Here is a 17,803-nt window from a genome sequence, read left to right on the forward strand (position 1 = left end):
GTATTCATATTGTTTATATGAATTTACATTGTACAAAAAAAAAAGAGTCCACCACACGCCTTTTGATATTTTATTATTTATCTTTTTCCTTGTGTGTGTAGGGGCTGCACGGAGGAGTACGAGATGAAAATGATGGAGCAGAAGGGAGAAGCGGAGCCAGTGGTTGCAGGGTATTGCAGTGGACAGCGAAACCCAGTATGGCGCTGGGACAGCCCCCCTGGTACACACAGCTCCGCCCAGCATTGGACCCCCAGCGGACCCCCACCGACAGTCCCCAGCCGCACACAAAAAGCTCTGGTTCCCATCCCTTACAGAGAGCCTCAACACATCTCTACTAAAAGGTATTTCTGCATATGGTTGAAATCTATGTGCTATTGGTCAAATATTTTGGATTCTGGCTCCTTGTAGATCTCAGTAGCTATTTCCGTCTCCTCCCACAGACCTGTCAGTTACCCAGAGAACCATTACAGTGTGTCGCCAGTTGGCGGGGACAGAATGTTGGCGTACAGAAACCCTTCGGCTAGTTTCTCCAGTCCAAGCTCTGTGTTCAGCTCCACCGCACTTGGGGTGCCGGGACTCAGCGGACCATTTGTACGCTATAAACCCTCTCCAGAAAGGTCAGTGCTGGTCAGATTGCCCCTTTTTTCTGTAGAGAATACATTGCAACAATTTACCCTGACTGACCTGTCTGTTAGATAATGGTTATTTAATAACTATATATAAACCAAGTTTAGAATATGAGAATTTCAGAGATTCACACACTTGAATCTCATAGATAAGCCATTCATTGGAAAATATGACTGGGCAATATACAGGATAGTTAAATCTTGACATTTATCAGCATTGTGACTATTTAATACACACTTCAATGAGTGTCCAACGTGGTCTGCTGTTGTAGCCAGGGCATGACTGGTAATATGGCATGCCGGGCATTTTCCCGGTGGGCCGACACACTTTGGGGCCGTTCGTGGATGCACTGGCCATTGGGAGAACCGAGCGGGCCGGTGGGTCGTCCGCGAAACTTGTCGAATGGGCCGCGAAAAATGAGCCGCCGCGTTATGCAGAATGGACCACAAAACAGCGCCTCGAAAAGGACAGGATATAAATTTTCGACATGTTGTGCATTATGAGATGCTATTCTGCTCACCACAATTGTACAGAGTGGTTATCTGAGTTACCGTAGCCTTTCAGTCAGCTCGAACCAGTCTGATCATTGTCCATTGACCTCTCTTATCAACAAGGCATTTCTGTCCACAGAACTGCTGCTCACTGGATGTTTTTGTTTTTTGCACCATTCTGAGTAAACTCTAGAGACTGTTATGAAAATTTCAGGAGATCAGCAGTTACAGAAATACTCAAACTAGCTTGTCTGGCACCAACAATCTGATTATTGATGTGAACATTAACTGAAGCTCCTGACCTATATCAGATGTACAGGTGTTTCTAATAAAGTGCTAAGTGAGAATATACATCTCTATTTTTCATTTTACTCTTGACATCTGTACAAGCAAGTTTTTTTTTTTCTTTAATCAGGGGAATAATTCCTCTGATTGAAAACAACCACCATACAATAGTGATGGGTGGAAAGATCCTAAAGTATCAATACTTTTGATACTGATGTTGTATCTCAAATATCGATCCTCGGGGGCCTGGGTAGCTACCACCCCTGGAGTCACGAGTTCGAATACAGGGTGTGCTGAGTGACTCCAGCCAGCCAACCAAATTGGCCCGGTTGCTAGGGAGGGTAGAGTCATATGGGGTAACCTGCTCGTGGTCGCGATTTAATGGTTCTCGCTCTCAATGGGTTGTGTGGTAAGTTGTGCGTGGATTGCAGAGTAGCATGAGTCTCCACATGTGGAGTCTCCACAGTGTCATGCACAAAGAGCCACATGATAAGATGCGTGGATTGACGGTCTCAGAAGCGGAGGCAATTGAGACTTGTCCTCCACCACCCGGATTGAGGTGAAAAACAGCGCCACCTAAAGGACCTACTAAATTGGGGGAATTTGGCATTAAATGTTTTGGATTAAAATAATTAAATCAATCCTCAAACGAAAATATAGATTTTTTTTTTTACTAAGGATATTATTATTTGGTGAACATGAACAATAATCATAAGCTTCAAAATGAATTAAAAAGGATTAGGCTATATTAGCAAATACTTTTTCTTCCGTATATCTCAACATGCATCCTGAAAGACACAAGCAGACAAGTGTCTCCACAAAGCTCGTTCAAGCAAGAGGGATCAGTGCCTTGTAGAGGTAATGTTAGAAAATCAGAGAAACAGTTTCCGGAGTAAATTCCCACTAAAATAACAACATATCTAAAAGGCATTTCTTATGAGTTTGTGTGTAATTGTTGTTTAAGTAATACAAAAATTGGTAACCATGGTTTTACTAAAGTAATATTGCAGTAATAAGCATGGTTAATTGTGAGGTAACTATGGTTTAATGTTACTGTAGTGAAACCATGGTTATTTTTTTTAGGGTAAACAAAACAAAGTCTAATAATTTTCTGTTTAGGCTCACAGATGTAAAAATAATGACAAATTAGGACAAAATATATATATATATATATATATATATATATATATATATATATATATATATATATATATATATATATATTTGAAATTACCCATTTTATCCCAAGAAATCGCAAAATAATTTTACAATATCATAGAAGTATCGGTATTGGTATCGACGATATTGGACTTGAAATTATTGGTAACGGATCGAAAAGAAAATAAGTGGTATCGCCCATCCTTACCAAACAACCTTTGTTAGACTAGTAGGTTCAATATGTATATGCAATAATGCAACAAATCAGTGTTTTGATCCAAACCTTTGAAATGGACATTTCTAAAGAGCTGATTTGAGGAAATTAGTCAAACTTTCCAACTCTATTGGCATATCAAAGAAGGTATTACAATATATCAAGCACTCTAATATACATGAGTCGTGAGTGGGCAAGAAATGGGCTTACTGGTCTTTAGAAAACAGCACATTAAAATTGCAATATTCACGATGTTGGTTAATCTTTTATCACCAACAGTATAATGTTGAACTTATTATTATTTCAATATATTGCCCAGCCCCTTTTGAAACAGTGACCCAAAAGAAGCTATGAAATGAATGTCTTCAGGTGCTATTTAATATCAAGAGGGGGTGTGACTGGTGGTTAATGAGAGGCAGATGTTGAGACATGTACCCGCTAAACATGCAGTTCTAATTCACCCTTCAGATTTACAGCCCCATTGTTTGTTTGTATGTGTCTATAAAGCAGAGGTCAAGGCATGTACAGGCAGCCTTTCAGTGTTCTTAGATCTGTTGTGTGTGTGCTCTGTGCATGCTCGCTGGTTGGCTGCCCTGTTCAACTAGAGAAACTTGTTGTGTATGTGTCTCTTTGTATGACACAAAAGAAACCGTGTGTGTTTGAATGAGACACTATTTTTACCCTTTTTCAATGTTTCCCAATCACTTCATTAATGTTAGATGCAATGATGAAAGCATATCCTATTTTTGCTCTTAATAAGCGTTTGTCGCCTCAAAAAACCATCCTCGTGATAAACCTGAAATATTTATAGAGCTCAGAACAAGCTTTCTTGAATAACAATTCAGCTGATTGTGTTCCAATATTTCAAAGGCTTTTGCTCTGTAAGATTGTATTGTTCTTTTTTTCTCTTGTTTTGTGTGTGATGGGAGATTAAAACTGTATTCGAGTGTAATGAAGAGGAGTTGTGGTACTGTTAGTCTGTTAGCATTTCACACTGATTGTTTGAGCTGGTGAATCAGCAGGATGTGCTAATGAGTGCTAATAATAGCCCCATCAGATCAAGCTGTACATTATTGCTCAAATCAACAGGGTGACAAGTGACAACACACTTACCTTGAAACAAACTCAGGATTCTTGTGTATCCTGTGAGGCAAACTGAATTTGAAAGGTGCAAAAGCCTAAAAGACAACTAGTAAGCCATTTGTAGGTTGACAGATTTCACTTAAATTGTAATCCTGTGACTCTGTGGCTCAACCAATAGAGTGAGTTTGGGGCTGAACTATTTGTTTGTACAATGCATAAAAGAAACAGGACATTTCTGGAATTTGTTTGAAAACAGTGATTTCATTTTTCAATTCCTTTTGGTGATCCTAGTGGCACAGAAAGTGCACACTTCAGCTTTAAACACCTGCTTTAATTTGACTTGAATGTTTCCTGTTCTGTTGCTGATGTCACAAGCAAAAGATATTGACATTTGACATGTTTTAAAAAATGGACAAGCAGTTGCCTTGTTGCATGAGATAGTTGCTACATTTGAGTATTTTGTTATATATATTTAATACCCAATGTTAATATTTGGTGTGTGTGTGTGTGTGCGTGTAGGTTTGGATCAGGCCAGCGTTCTCTTCAGCCTTTCGACCCTCATGTTACTGTTGATGTTTCGAGTGGAGAATCATCATCTGGCTTCACTAGCCAAGAGAGCACAATGGAGCGCAACAAGTCGGGTAAACAAACACATTAACACAAGGTTTTTTGTGTGGAATACAAATAAGTATTTATTTGTTATTTCGAAGACATTTATGAAATAACATTCCTTTAACAAAAACTGCTGTGAATGATTTTGTGTACCACCTTATACTTTGTCAACACTGCCCTCTGCTGGTGAAAAACATATCTTAGGATGTTTTTTATGAGTGGTTCTCAAATTCTAAACTCATAGGTGTCGCTTGGTAACAGCTTGGCAGATTATGCACATGCCAACATGGAGATGATTTGTGACATGCCCTTATCTTCAAAAACCACAAAAAAATGAAACACAAGTAAATGCAAATTTTAAGAAACCAGACAACATTTAAATACGGATAACATGCAGTGAGGATAAACTTGGTTTGTGATGACCGCATTGTGGTTTGTGCTCTGAATCATTAGCTTAATAAATATGCATAATAATATAGATACATTTCAATTTGATTTTAGGGAAATTTCATTTTACTTTTGTACTCTAAACAAATGTGTGACTGCGTTGGATCACCAATTAATGTCTAATGTAAAATTGATTCCGGGTTCTGGTTTGGTGATCAGAGGCTGTGAGATGCAAGCTGATATGCCATTATCCTGGTGTATATTGACTGACTCCGATAGAGTCTGATTTCCAAGCACAATGAGTGTATAAAACACCCATAACACTTTGTGTTTTTGTATCTGTTAAACAGAGCCCATGTGGCATGTGCCTGCCTCATCGCGAGGTGTGTCAGCGGGCTCTGCTCAGAGAAGACAGGCCCGGCAGGACGTTCCAGGAAAGGACTCTCCAAACCGCCACTCAAAGGTGAGAAGTCATCCTCAATGTAAAGTTTTAATTGATCCTTTACTACGCTCCTACCCCCTTGACTACTCTTCTTTGCTTGTTTAGACAAGCTTTACAGAATTTCCCATAGGAATTGAATGGGAGATTACTTTCAAAACCACGATTTTCAGTAAATTGTTATTCTTAAGGCCAAAGTGTACTTTGGGTGTGCAGGTTGCGGATTGCTCCACGCTCAGTATGTGTGAAGCAAATTGTGGCATCAGCACAGCTGCTCGATTTGACCATGCGCCGCCTAGATTTTCTTGACACGCAGTCCTAATATTAGATATGGTAACAGTTGCTACGGTACAGTTGGTCAGTAGCGATTTTAGGTAACTCTGTCTCTCTTTTCTGCCTGTTCTGCTCTCTGTCAGGGTGAGGCACACTACTCCAGTCACTCTAGCAGTAACACTCTCTCCAGCAATGCTTCCAGCAGTCACAGTGATGAGCGCTGGTTTGATGGGGTGGGAGGTGGGGTTTCCGGTACCCTGAGTGACCCCTCAGATCCTGACCCCATGGGCAAAGGAGGGTCTAGTGACAGTGGCATTGATGCATCTCTCTACATGCCCAGCCCCAACACTAAAGGAGCCAAGCCCAGCCATAGTCATGCAGGAACTCCCCATAAACCCTTAAATAACTCTACTACATACAGTGGCCTGCAGGATCTGTCAGGTACAGGAGGGAGGGCCACATTGGAGGCTCAGTCATCACCCGTCATTCCTGCCTCAGCCAGTCAAAACAAGAACTATCACACACGCACGTTCCCCCCTCCGGGATCGGCCAATGTAGACAACATCAAACCAAGGTATGGAGGTCTTGTTTATTCCAATTTGAGAAATATTTACCTTCTCCAACATAACAGCACAACAACACAAACAACAAACAGCAATAATAGATGTATAGCTCTTGAACTGAATAATCTGAGTCCTGTTCACACAAAGAACAAAAAAGCTAACTAATAGCTGACAGACAGTCTATTTACACAAAAAGCAAAACAAAAAAGTACTTTGGTCATTTGCATGCTTTAATTCAATGTATCTGTTAGTACACATTTTACTAATTAATAGCAAAATACAAACCGTCTGAAAATATAGATATTACTAGCTTTAATGCAACATCTGACAAAAGCAAAACCGCCAACGACTCACCAGACAATAAAGTTTTCACTCTCTTTAATATAAAATACAAGCAGTCTGATACAAATATACACAGTTTACTTGCTTTAACCCTTAAAGGAATAGTTCACCCAAAAATTTAAATTCTCTCATCATTTACTCACACTTATGCCATCCCAGATGTGTATGACTCTTCTGCGGAACGCAAAAAAATATTTTTAGAAGAAAATCTCAGCTCTGTAAGTTCATACAATGTAAGTGAATGGTGGCCAGAACTTTGAATCTCCCAAAAAGTCATCATAAATGTAGTCCATATGAGTGAGATCAGGTAAATATTTAAGTCCTTTTTTTTCCTTAAATCTCCACCTATACCATCACAAATGGATCTACAAAATGCCCAGAAAGTTCAAAAAATTCAAGACAGTTAGAAAATAATACAATTATTGAAATATTGATATATTTTGACATTTTTATTTTTCAAATATCAAAGAGAAAATGCAAAAAAGAGCTGGATTACTTCCTTTCACACTGAAATTGGCTATAAAAAACATACTGGGCTACACATAACACATAAGATAAGTATTTTTTTCAGGCTCTTATTGAATCTAAATAGATGCACAATTTCATCTGTACACCCAAATTACAAAATGCATATCATATACTGTTCATGTGTTGAACTTGCTATAGTTCACTTCTTGTTTCTTCATTAAATGGCAAAGTCAAATGTCAATCATTGAAACATCAGCACCACCTTGAGTAAGAAATAGCATGTATTATATGTATGTGTGTACACATACGGAATACTGATAATTCACCATTCTTGACCATTAATTGTTGCACAGAAAATCAAAGCGATGTAGTGTATGAATATAGTACTCGTTTTTGTCATAAACAAAGAAATAGATATTCTGTGATAGTAAAATTATATAGATATGAAATAATCATAAAAATATAATTTATGGAAGTGCAAAAAAAACTACACTCTTGCATACCTCGGGTTTCTAATGACCCTATGCACTTCTGGTATTTTAAGGCATTATATAAAAACTACATTTTGCGATTTTTGAATTTTTTTATTGATTGTTTTTACACTTTGTAAGAGAGAGATTAAAGAATACTCAGAGGTGTGGGCAGATCTGCAACAAATGGATGATGCTCATTTTGGCACCATATGAAGATACAATGTGCTCTCTTAAAAAAATAAATGATAATAACAACAATTGGTCTGTCCTTGGTTTCAGCCATGATATGGATAGGTCCATAATAATGCATAGTTTTGATTCAACATCTTGCTGAATATTCACTCTTCATGTAAAAAAAGTAATTTAATTAAATTTAGATTTATTAATTGTCTTTGCCCTGTTATTCCTGTTGCTATATCATGTTATAAGCAGCAAAGTCTTATTTTGCAGAAAATAAAATGAGTATTTATAATTCTGTATAATCTTGTGACCAGCTAGCACATATCTGCGTATGTATCACATGGTGTGTATTTGTGTGGGGTTTTAGGGCCTGTTATACCCCTCAAGGGTATAAGACCCCTGCTGTGGCTGATAAAGCCCGGCCTTTCAGAGCATCAACAGTCACACCCACATCAGGCTCCACCCAGCTGTCAAGCTCTGCCCCCAAGTCTTTTAGTAAAAGCAAACATAGTGCATGGCAACTGGAGGAAAGCAACTCTGCATCAAGCAACACCACCAACACTGAAAGCATCAACAGCAAGTGAGTGTGTTTGTGTGCATATACAGTACTGTGCAAACGTCTTAGGCAAATAAGATGTTTCACAAAAACCTTTGTCTTAAAATGATTAATTATATATTTACTTTTAGTGTCAATAAGAAGTACACAGATGAGCCAAAACATTATGGCCATTCACAGGTAAAGCGAATAACGTTGATCATCTCTTAACAAGGACACATGTCATAGTCAGGGTAGTCAAAGTGTTGAATGCAGGAGAAATGGGCTGGAGTAAAGACCTGAGCGACTTTGACAAGGGTCAAATTTTTATGGCTAGACGACTGGGTCAGGGCATCTTTGAAACAGCAATGCTTGTGGGGTGCTTCCGGTCAGCAGTTGTAAGTACCTACCAACAGTGGTCTGAGGAGGGACAAACCACAAATCGGCAACAGGGTGTTTGGCACCCAAGGCTCATCGTTGCGCAGTGCAACAAAGGCTATCCCGTCTGATCCGAACCGGCAGAAGGTTTACTGTGGCACAAGTCACAGAAAATTGTAATGATGGTTATGGGAGGAATGTGTCACAACACAGTGCATCGCACCCTGCTGCGAATGGGGCTGCGTAGCCGCAGACCAGCCATAGTGCCCATGATGACCCCTGTCCACTGTCGAAAGCGCCTACAATTGGCACGCAAGTGTCAGAACTGGACCTTGGAGCAGTGGAAGTAGGTTGCGTGGTCCAATGATTCCCGTTTTCTTTTACATTACGTGGACGGCCGTGTTAGTGTGCACTATTTACCTGGGGAAGTGATGGCACCAGGTTGCACTGTGGGAAGACGACAAGCTGGTGGAGGGAGTGTGATGCTCTGGGCAATGTTCCCAACGCTGGGAAACACTGGGTCTAACCATTTATATGGACTTCCATTTAACACATGCCACCTACCTAAACATAATTGAGACCAGGTACACACCTTCATGGCAGTGGTATTCCCTGATAGCAGTGGATTCTTTTAGCAGGATAATGTGCCCAGCCACACTGCACACATTGTTTGGGAATGGTTTGAGGAACATGATGAAGAGTTCAAGGTGTTGCCCTGGCCTCCAAATTTCCCAGATATCAATCCGATTGAGTATATTATGGATGTGCTGGACCAACAAGTCCGATCCATGGTGGCTCCACCTCGCAACTTACAGGACTTGAAGGATCTGCTGCTAATGTCTTGCTGCCAGATACCACCTTCAGGGGTCTTGTAGAGCTGTTTTGGTGGCATGCGGATGACCAACATTATAATAGTCAGGTGGTCATACTGTTTTGGCTCATTAGTGTATACATTTTAGACTCCCAAACATTAGTTTTGCAAACAGAATATATTAGAAGAACAAGGAGCCCTGCAACATTATAGCATGGCCCCCACAAAAGCCCCCCACTGAACATGAGTCAATCTGGGTTTACATGAGAAGCAATTGAGACAGCCTAAATTGATAGAAGAACTGTGGAGAATTCTCCAAGAAGCTTGGATCATCTTATCTGCCAACAACCAAGAAAAACTGTCCAGATGTACCTAGGAGAATTGGTGGTGTTTTGAAAGCAAAGGTGTTCACACCAAATATTGATTTAGCTTTTTAATGTTTACTGCACTTTGTGACGTTAATTGATAAATATATGGCATTGTTTTGAAGACATCCACTCTATGCAACATTTTCACAAGTGCCTAAAACTTTTGCACAGCACTGTAGCTGAACCTAAGCCAGAGGTACTTCTTTAGAGGCCATAGATGGACTAAATTAAGTTTTGTTCCTGATTTCTGATAAATGCTTGTGTATTCAGGCAGGTGGATATGAACAGTAAGAACGTGTTTGGAGAGCCTCGATTACGAGCCTCTCTGAGGGACTTGCGCTCTCCACGCAAATCTCATAAGAGCACCATTGAGGACGACTTAAAAAAGCTCATCATCATGGACAACCCTGTAGAGACATCATCACGGGAAGCGGTGAGCACACCCTGCATAAACAAAAGGAATACAAAACTCTGCTTGTACCCATGGCAGTCAATCAAATTCAGTTCAAACTCATTTGTGTTTGTGCTGACTCTACAGTCTCCCCATCGGACCCTGCAACGCACTTTCTCAGATGAGAGTCTGTGTAGTGGACGGAGAGATGCTAGTTATGCATGCACGCCTCACTTTGAAGGACAGGTCCCACCAAGTGATCTTCTCTTCACCTGCACGCTGCCTATACGTCGCCATGGCCAAAGCAACATGCATGGAGCCCTCATGCCCAGTAAGAAAGGTGGGTGTCACTTACAAGTCATAGTGCATGGCTTGATTTTCACTGCTTTCTGCTAATAGCTTTAGTGTAATCTGTCCAAATTGAATTGTCTGTCTTCTAGTACCGTTATCTGCATCAGAGTTGTCTCTGACTGAGGTGAGGGATAAGGTGCCGCCTCTAAGAAGACTGGACCCTGGACTCATGCCCCTCCCTGACACTGCTTGTGGCCTGGAGTGGTCCAGCCTCGTCAATGCAGCCAAAGCTTATGAAGGTATGTGTGTGAGCATGTGTTTGTCTGACTGAAACTTAGATACTTAAAGCTAAAGTGTATAATTTTATTAAATAATTTCTTCCATCTAATTCTACTAATGATCTGTGTAGTAACTATGTATGTCTGTGTGATATTTTACAGTTCAAAGAGCTGTTTCTTTATTCTCATTGTCTGAGTCTCATGCGGGCGGCAATGAGTTGAGGCCCGTCATCAGCCCGGTGCATTACCACAAGCCACAGACTCCACGCACCACCCCTACTTTCAGCAGGTATAACATACTCACCCACACAATCTTAAACTCCACTGTTGAGTGTTATCCAATTACAAAGTAATTAGTTAATGTAATGTTATTACTTTTTAGTCAAAAAATCAGTGTAGTGCATTACATTTTAAAATCTTATAATCAGATTACAGTTACTGACTTTCAATTAATTTAATTACTTTTAAGTACATTTTAGGGGTTATGCTTATTTCTAATATATTATTTATGTAGAATATGTTGATTATTCCCCCATAACGAGTCGTTGTGAAAGAGAAATGTGAGGTGCTGAGTACATGACAATGAACAAGAAAGAAATATAGACATTATTTTGAATTTGTTAAGCAGAAAACTGTTTTCGAAAGTAACTTAAAAGTAAAGTAAATTTGATTACTTTTCCAAAGAAGTAATATAAAAGTAAAGTAATATTTTAACAATTTTAGACAAATGATTAGTAATTTGTTGTGGATTACTATTTTTAAGTAACTTTCCTAAAACTGTTAAACACACATGGGGTTGAACTGCGTTGACTTGAAATACTTTTGTGTTTTGACTTGTACTCCATCTTAGACTATTTTAAACAGCATTTTTCCAATTTTATTATCATCATTATGCAAGCAGCTTTTATGAGCACATATTAATTTAGAGACTACATGGAATATTTCTACTTATAGAATTACAGTGTTCACTGCAGGGCCATTTATAATGACATAGTGAAGGTAGTGAAAAAAAGTGCATGGGCACGTTAAAGGAATGTTCCGATCAGTTCAAGTTAAGGTCAATCGAGAGCATTTCATAACAAGTTCATAAACATTAAAGGGGACCTAGTATGCAAAATTCACTTTTATATGGTGTTTATACATAAATGTGAGTTGGCAGTGTGTGCAATGTAACCACCCTACAATGTTAAAAGTCCACCCACTCCTCCTCTTTATATTTCTATTAATCAAAAAACATTGTGTCAAAATTAACTTTTCAATTCTGCTCTAACGTAATTGGTGACAGACTCCACCCCATTATCATAGATCCTCCCCTGAGTGATCTACACACTGTCCGAAACATTATTTTAAGAATAATGTCTCTGCTTCGCAAGCGTCATAAGTGTTCTGTTGTTGGCTATAAATCTGAACTTAAAAGAGTCTTCATGTACTCCTGACAAAAATGTGTTTGTTTGTGCACACCTGCGACTTATATCTTGTAAAAAGGGGCATAATAGATCTCCTTTAATATACACACTGTTTCAAAAGTATAGCCATGAGATGTAAACTTTTTACATGTTAACATGATTTTAGTGTGATAAAAGTTATATCCAATATTACAACTTAATGGCGGTAAACCGTGCATTCTGGTAAATGCTGTAACACTGTTCAATCCCAAATTTATTCAAACTAAAATCATGGTAACACATATAATGTTTATACCTTGTGGCGATACTTTTGAAACAGTGTGTTTTTTAATGTTTATGGACTGGCAATATTCACTTCCGATGCAAGTGCCAAAAAATATTTTTTGTTGAATGTATTTTTGTGATAATTAATTTGATTTTCCTTTATTATTAACCAGAAACATTCCTTGAAGCATTGACTAGTCATATACTGTGTGTATACTTGGTCTTTTTCTTTGACACCATTTCTCATTGCATGTGTTACAGTGAAGAGCCTCCTAATGACCTGTCAGGGCGTCTGAATCATCTGGAAGTTATGCTGAAACAGCTAAACAATGATCTGGAAAAAGTAAGTCATATTGGAGGAATCTGACCAATGCAGGACAGGTTTATTTTTGGCCAGTAAAAATGTGCAGTCCTTTTAGATTTCAGAAATTATACATGAGACTATGTATGTTACAGTTACTATGCCTCCTGGATGACATCACAGTTAAGCTTCTCTCTTTCTCCCTTTTACCTTGTCTTGTCTTTCTTGTGCACCTCTACCATCTCCTTTTATTCTCTCAGGAGAAACAGGACAAGGCAGCATTATTAGCAGAGATGGCTAATCTGAGGCACAATAACCAACGTCTGCAAGAGGAATCTCACTCAGCTAGTCAACAGCTCCGCAAATTTAGCAAACTCTTATCCTCTGCCATTCCCGAAAGGAAATAAATGTCTCGCCCTCTCTTTGCGAACATAGTGCATCTTAAACGAGAAGAGAAATTCCCAGACCTGTACTTTGCCATTTGGTGCGTTTTGTGCCAACCGCTAATCAAATTCACAGTTTCTTATTGTCCAGTACATCCCTGTTCACCCTCATCCAAAGTAGACATTCAGTGGTGAGCGTCTGCCAGCTTAATCTCTCTTACATCTGACACTACACACAAAACTGTGAGCTTTATCAAAGTGTGAAGAAGAGAGACAGAGAATTATGCGGGTCTGCCTGTTGACTTGATACTTCAAAGCTTTAACTGAAAGCCGGCACAGAAGTAAACATTATATTTTTTAAAAACAAACACACAAAATGAGTCCTACCTTGAAAAAAGATTCACATCAAAAATAGCACTCTGATCTGTTCCTTTCGGAACTAGTTTCTCATTGTAGATTTATTTTTGTAATCAATAAGTCAAAAGACGACACTTAAGCTTGAGCCAGTAGAACAGAGAGACACTAGAAATCTGAGGGCCTATTTACTGCACAATCACCTCAACAGCCAAAAAAACCCAACATGCATCAGAAAAGCATACCTACAAAAAATCTACACTTGAGCCATGTGAGAGACCTTGTGTTAAGACTACCTTTCCACATATGCAATAGGAGCATGTTAAGGGAAAACATGGTACTGTAATTTTGAGGAGAGGTACAATGCTCTGGGATTGACTAGCAGTAATATGCATCAATAAGGATAAATTATGAATCACATACTTGCATGTGCTGGTACATTAAAGAGTCCAGTCACCCAAAAACAAAAATTATGTCATCATTTACTCACTCTCATGTTGTTCCAAACCTGTAAGACTTCTGTGGAACACAAGAGATGTTAGGCAGAATGTTAGAGACTGACCGCCTCGGTCACTATTCACCTTTTGGAAAACAACAGTAAATGATGACAGAATTTTCAGTTTTTGGTGAACTATCCCTTAAAAAAAGTAAGAATAAATGGATTTTGTGATTTCATATTTTGTTTACATACTTTCAACTGCTCAGAACCTTGCTCTGTGAAAAATAATAATAATTGCAATCTGGCATTACTTCTGTAATTTAATCATGTGCAGAATATGAATAACTAATATCTATAATTCAATTTTCACTAGTTAAAATGCTAATTCTTGATATCAGTAATTAGGTTTAATTACAGGTTTAAAGCACTGCTTCAGTCGGTTGGTTACTTTTTATTGTATTAATTGTTGCTGTCATTATGGTTCTAAATTAAAATGATTTGTCTTTACTCATACCCACTCAAAAACAACTATATACATGCCTAGGAAAGTAACTAGCATAGAAAACACTAATATTGTTGTTATTGGGGTTTTTTATGCAGTGAATGATGATAAAAACTGTTAGCATCCATTGCCAGATTCCTTAGAGACGTTTAGTAATGTAGTTGTTCATAAGGTGATTTTTATCAAGCTTTTAACTGCTAATAGCTAACATTACATGTCTCATCTCCCCACCATAATTTAATTTAAAAAAAATTAAACCCTTAAAAATGATTAAAATCTATGTACAATACATGTTGGAATTTTTATGGTAAGTTCCTCTGGTGTTTAGGAATATGTCAAATCCATCAAAAAGGGTGGAAAGTTGGTCAAACCTTACGTAGTGCCTGCTGCTCTGCATATCCTTCTAAAGGACAGCAATGTTAGTGGTTGAAATTTTCTTTGTGAATCACAAAAGGAGATGGTGAGCAGAATGTTAGCCTCAGCCAACATTCACTTTTATTGCATTTCCCCCCATACAATGACTGAAATGGTTTTGTGTTTCACAGAAGAAAAAAAGTCATACTGGTTTGGAAGAATGTGCATTTTACTAGTTGTAATTCAATTGATAATGTCAGGAATGGACATTTTCACTAGTAACAATGTAATAATTTATATTAGAATTAATAATAATAATCGCCTAATATGTGTATTTTTTATTTTAACTAGTAATAAATTAATTAATTCTATTAAAATTATAGATACCTGTAAATTAATTTTTAACAGGAGTGAATAACAAAACATTGTGAAATTCTACTAGTAGTGATGCAGTTAGTCATACTGGTTTGGAACAACATGAATGTGAGTAAGTAATGACATCATTTTCATTTTTGAGTGAACTATCCCTTTAAAAGTACATGTGGCACATTTCAGCACTGTTTTTGTGATCCTGTCACAATTGAATTCCGGCTTTGAAAATAGCCTATTTTAGACTTTATTCACATTCAATTACAGATATCGAAAATTACGGCTTTTACTTGAGATTATATTTTTGAAATGAAGAACGGGTATTTCCGTGAGTAATAGCATAATCTTTACTAGTGCATTTACTAAAACCGTGAATTTACATTTTAACTAGTACAAATATAATTGCTGATATCTATTCATATCCTGCACGTTATTAAATGTTGAAAGTGCTTGCGAAATGTAGTCGTCTCAACTGATTTATCGTAAGCATTCAACGCTTCAAAAGTGCTAATTCCTACTACACCAAACACAGACTCTTTAAAAACCTTTGCGTTTGTAAACATGCAATCTCATAGGTATTATACGGACTGAAACTACGCTGCAATAATGGCTCTGTAGACCTCCACTCCACCAATCTCTAGTTTTCAATGAAGATTCAGAAAAAACCAAGAGAAGGAGATTCCCCACCACTTACAAATAATTTAATGGAAAAGAGGTGACCAGTGACAGCAACCGCTACTAAACTGTGATGTTACACCCAAGTCTTGGTCATTTCCTCTGTGCATGGACATCAGTCAGCCATTAAGTGATAGTCATGTGACAGGAAATTTAATTTGCTCTTAATGTATTGTTTTGGCATAGCACTGTGTGTAAACTGGGGCTGTTCTGTTACATTTAGACACTGTATATCTATATGCAAACCCAACACTTAAGAAAAACTTCTAGTTAGTTGTGTTCCATACAGACTCTATTTTTCTATATGTATTGTTTTTAGTTTAGGTGTATTAGGTGAAATGACTGTTGGCAGTAGATAGATGGATCATCATGTTTACATACTAAAAGACCTCTTTATCCTTCACACTGTTGGTGACTATGGGAAATCTTCAAGAACCCTCTGTTTTTACCCATTTATAGTTTGAGAAATAACTGGAATAACAATCAGGAAGGATCTAATGTGGTTTATCATGTACCCCATGCTAATTCTGTACATGTCTGCCTTAAAAGTGGTCAGGGAGTCCAACTTTGACCGGTGATGTGATTTGTAACAACTCTCACCATCCCTTTAACATGATCCAACTGGAAAATATATCTTCTCTTCTCTCAGGACCCATAAACTGCCCTCTCAATGATCTGATCTATTCCTTTGAACTCAACTATTTATTAATGTCAACGCAAAAGCACTGCTTCAGTCGGTTACCTTTTATTTTATTAGTTGTTGCTGTCATTATGGTTCTAAATTAAAATTATTTTGTCTTTACTCATTCATGCATTCATTACAGGATTCCTTAGAGACATTTAGTAATGTAGTTGTTCATAAGGTGATTTTTATCAAGCTTTTAACTGCTAATAGCTAACATTACATGTTTCATCTCCCCACCATAATTTATTTATATATATATATATATATATTAGCAGTTAAAAGCTTGATAAAAATCACCTTATGAACAACTACATTACTAAACGTCTTTGAGGAATCCGGCAATGAATGCTAAAAGTTTTTAAAGTTATTCAAATCTATTTACAATACATTTTGGAAGATTTTGTTATACGGAATCATCCATATTGTTATGATGAGCTTGTTTGTCCCCCTCTTTTATTTATATATATAATTTTCTTTCAGATTCTCATTGCTGTGACTACAGAAACTAAACTTTTTTTTTTCTCTCTGTCAATGAAGTTGGAGGTTTTTGGCTCAGTGTCTGAATCAGTTCTGGATGTCATATCTACACCATGGATTGTCTTATGATTTCTGTTTGATATTTGGGTGGAGGTGATTTTAATTAAGTTTGTTCTTTTTTAAAAAGCTAAATATAAGTAATATACTTGTGAAAACCTCAATGTGCATCTGTGTTGCGCATTCATAAATCATAGCAAATTATATAGTTCATCTGTAATATTTGAAGGTTTATTTTGTGTAATATTTTGACTATTTATTTAGATTTTTTTTTTTTATCAAAATCCATAAAGACGTAAATTCTAGGTGAAAATGCAAGATTACAGATTTGATAACATTATTGGAGGGTACTGAGTTTATATATTCTTTAGTCTGTCCTTTTTATTATGTTTGATTCATGATTCTTTTGTACAAAGCTGATTTATTTTCTTTTATTTCTTACTAAATTTCAAGTCTTATTTTGTCTATGTTTTCCATTAGCTTTATGCATGAGACAGTGGCTCCAATGCCTGGATTAACTATTGATAACTGATCAATCTTTCAGTTTTCTTTTGGGGATGTTGTATCAATGAGTGTACATTTAATAATTGTAAATTATGTTTTAATTATTTTATATAAAATATATTAAAATATTTCATAATGAGAAGAGTCTTGTCTGCATCATTACTGTCTTTGTGTGCCCTTAAAATATTTTATGCTAGATTGGGGTAGAAAAAAACAAAACAAAACAAGCTTTGTTTTCTTCCTAGTTGAATTTTAACTAGTAAGTCATTAAGATTTATTTTATGAAAGTTATAGAGTAAATAACAAATCATTGTGAAATTCTACTAGTAGTGATGTAGTTAGTCATACTGGTTTGGAACAACATAATGGTAAGTAAGTGATGACAA

The 17,803-nt window shown here is 37.4% G+C and overlaps 1 protein-coding gene across 1 annotated transcript in view; it reads left to right on the forward strand.

The window, feature by feature from the left end:
* The window catches only part of LOC127661811 (signal-induced proliferation-associated 1-like protein 3), a 130,181-nt gene extending 112,628 nt beyond the window's left edge, over positions 1-17,553 (forward strand). The window contains exons 10-21 of the mRNA XM_052152707.1: positions 102-341; positions 441-617; positions 4,378-4,499; positions 5,208-5,320; positions 5,713-6,143; positions 7,963-8,175; positions 9,958-10,120; positions 10,226-10,418; positions 10,519-10,668; positions 10,810-10,936; positions 12,579-12,660; positions 12,879-17,553. Of these exons, the coding sequence (XP_052008667.1) occupies positions 102-341; positions 441-617; positions 4,378-4,499; positions 5,208-5,320; positions 5,713-6,143; positions 7,963-8,175; positions 9,958-10,120; positions 10,226-10,418; positions 10,519-10,668; positions 10,810-10,936; positions 12,579-12,660; positions 12,879-13,025 (2,158 nt within the window). The 3' untranslated portion in view covers positions 13,026-17,553. The remainder of the gene's footprint in view (positions 1-101; positions 342-440; positions 618-4,377; positions 4,500-5,207; positions 5,321-5,712; positions 6,144-7,962; positions 8,176-9,957; positions 10,121-10,225; positions 10,419-10,518; positions 10,669-10,809; positions 10,937-12,578; positions 12,661-12,878) is intronic.
* The last annotated feature ends 250 nt before the right edge of the window (positions 17,554-17,803 follow it).

The sequence above is a fragment of the Xyrauchen texanus genome, chromosome 21 (genome assembly GCF_025860055.1).
Source record: "Xyrauchen texanus isolate HMW12.3.18 chromosome 21, RBS_HiC_50CHRs, whole genome shotgun sequence".
Classification (NCBI taxonomy): Eukaryota; Metazoa; Chordata; class Actinopteri; order Cypriniformes; family Catostomidae; genus Xyrauchen; species Xyrauchen texanus.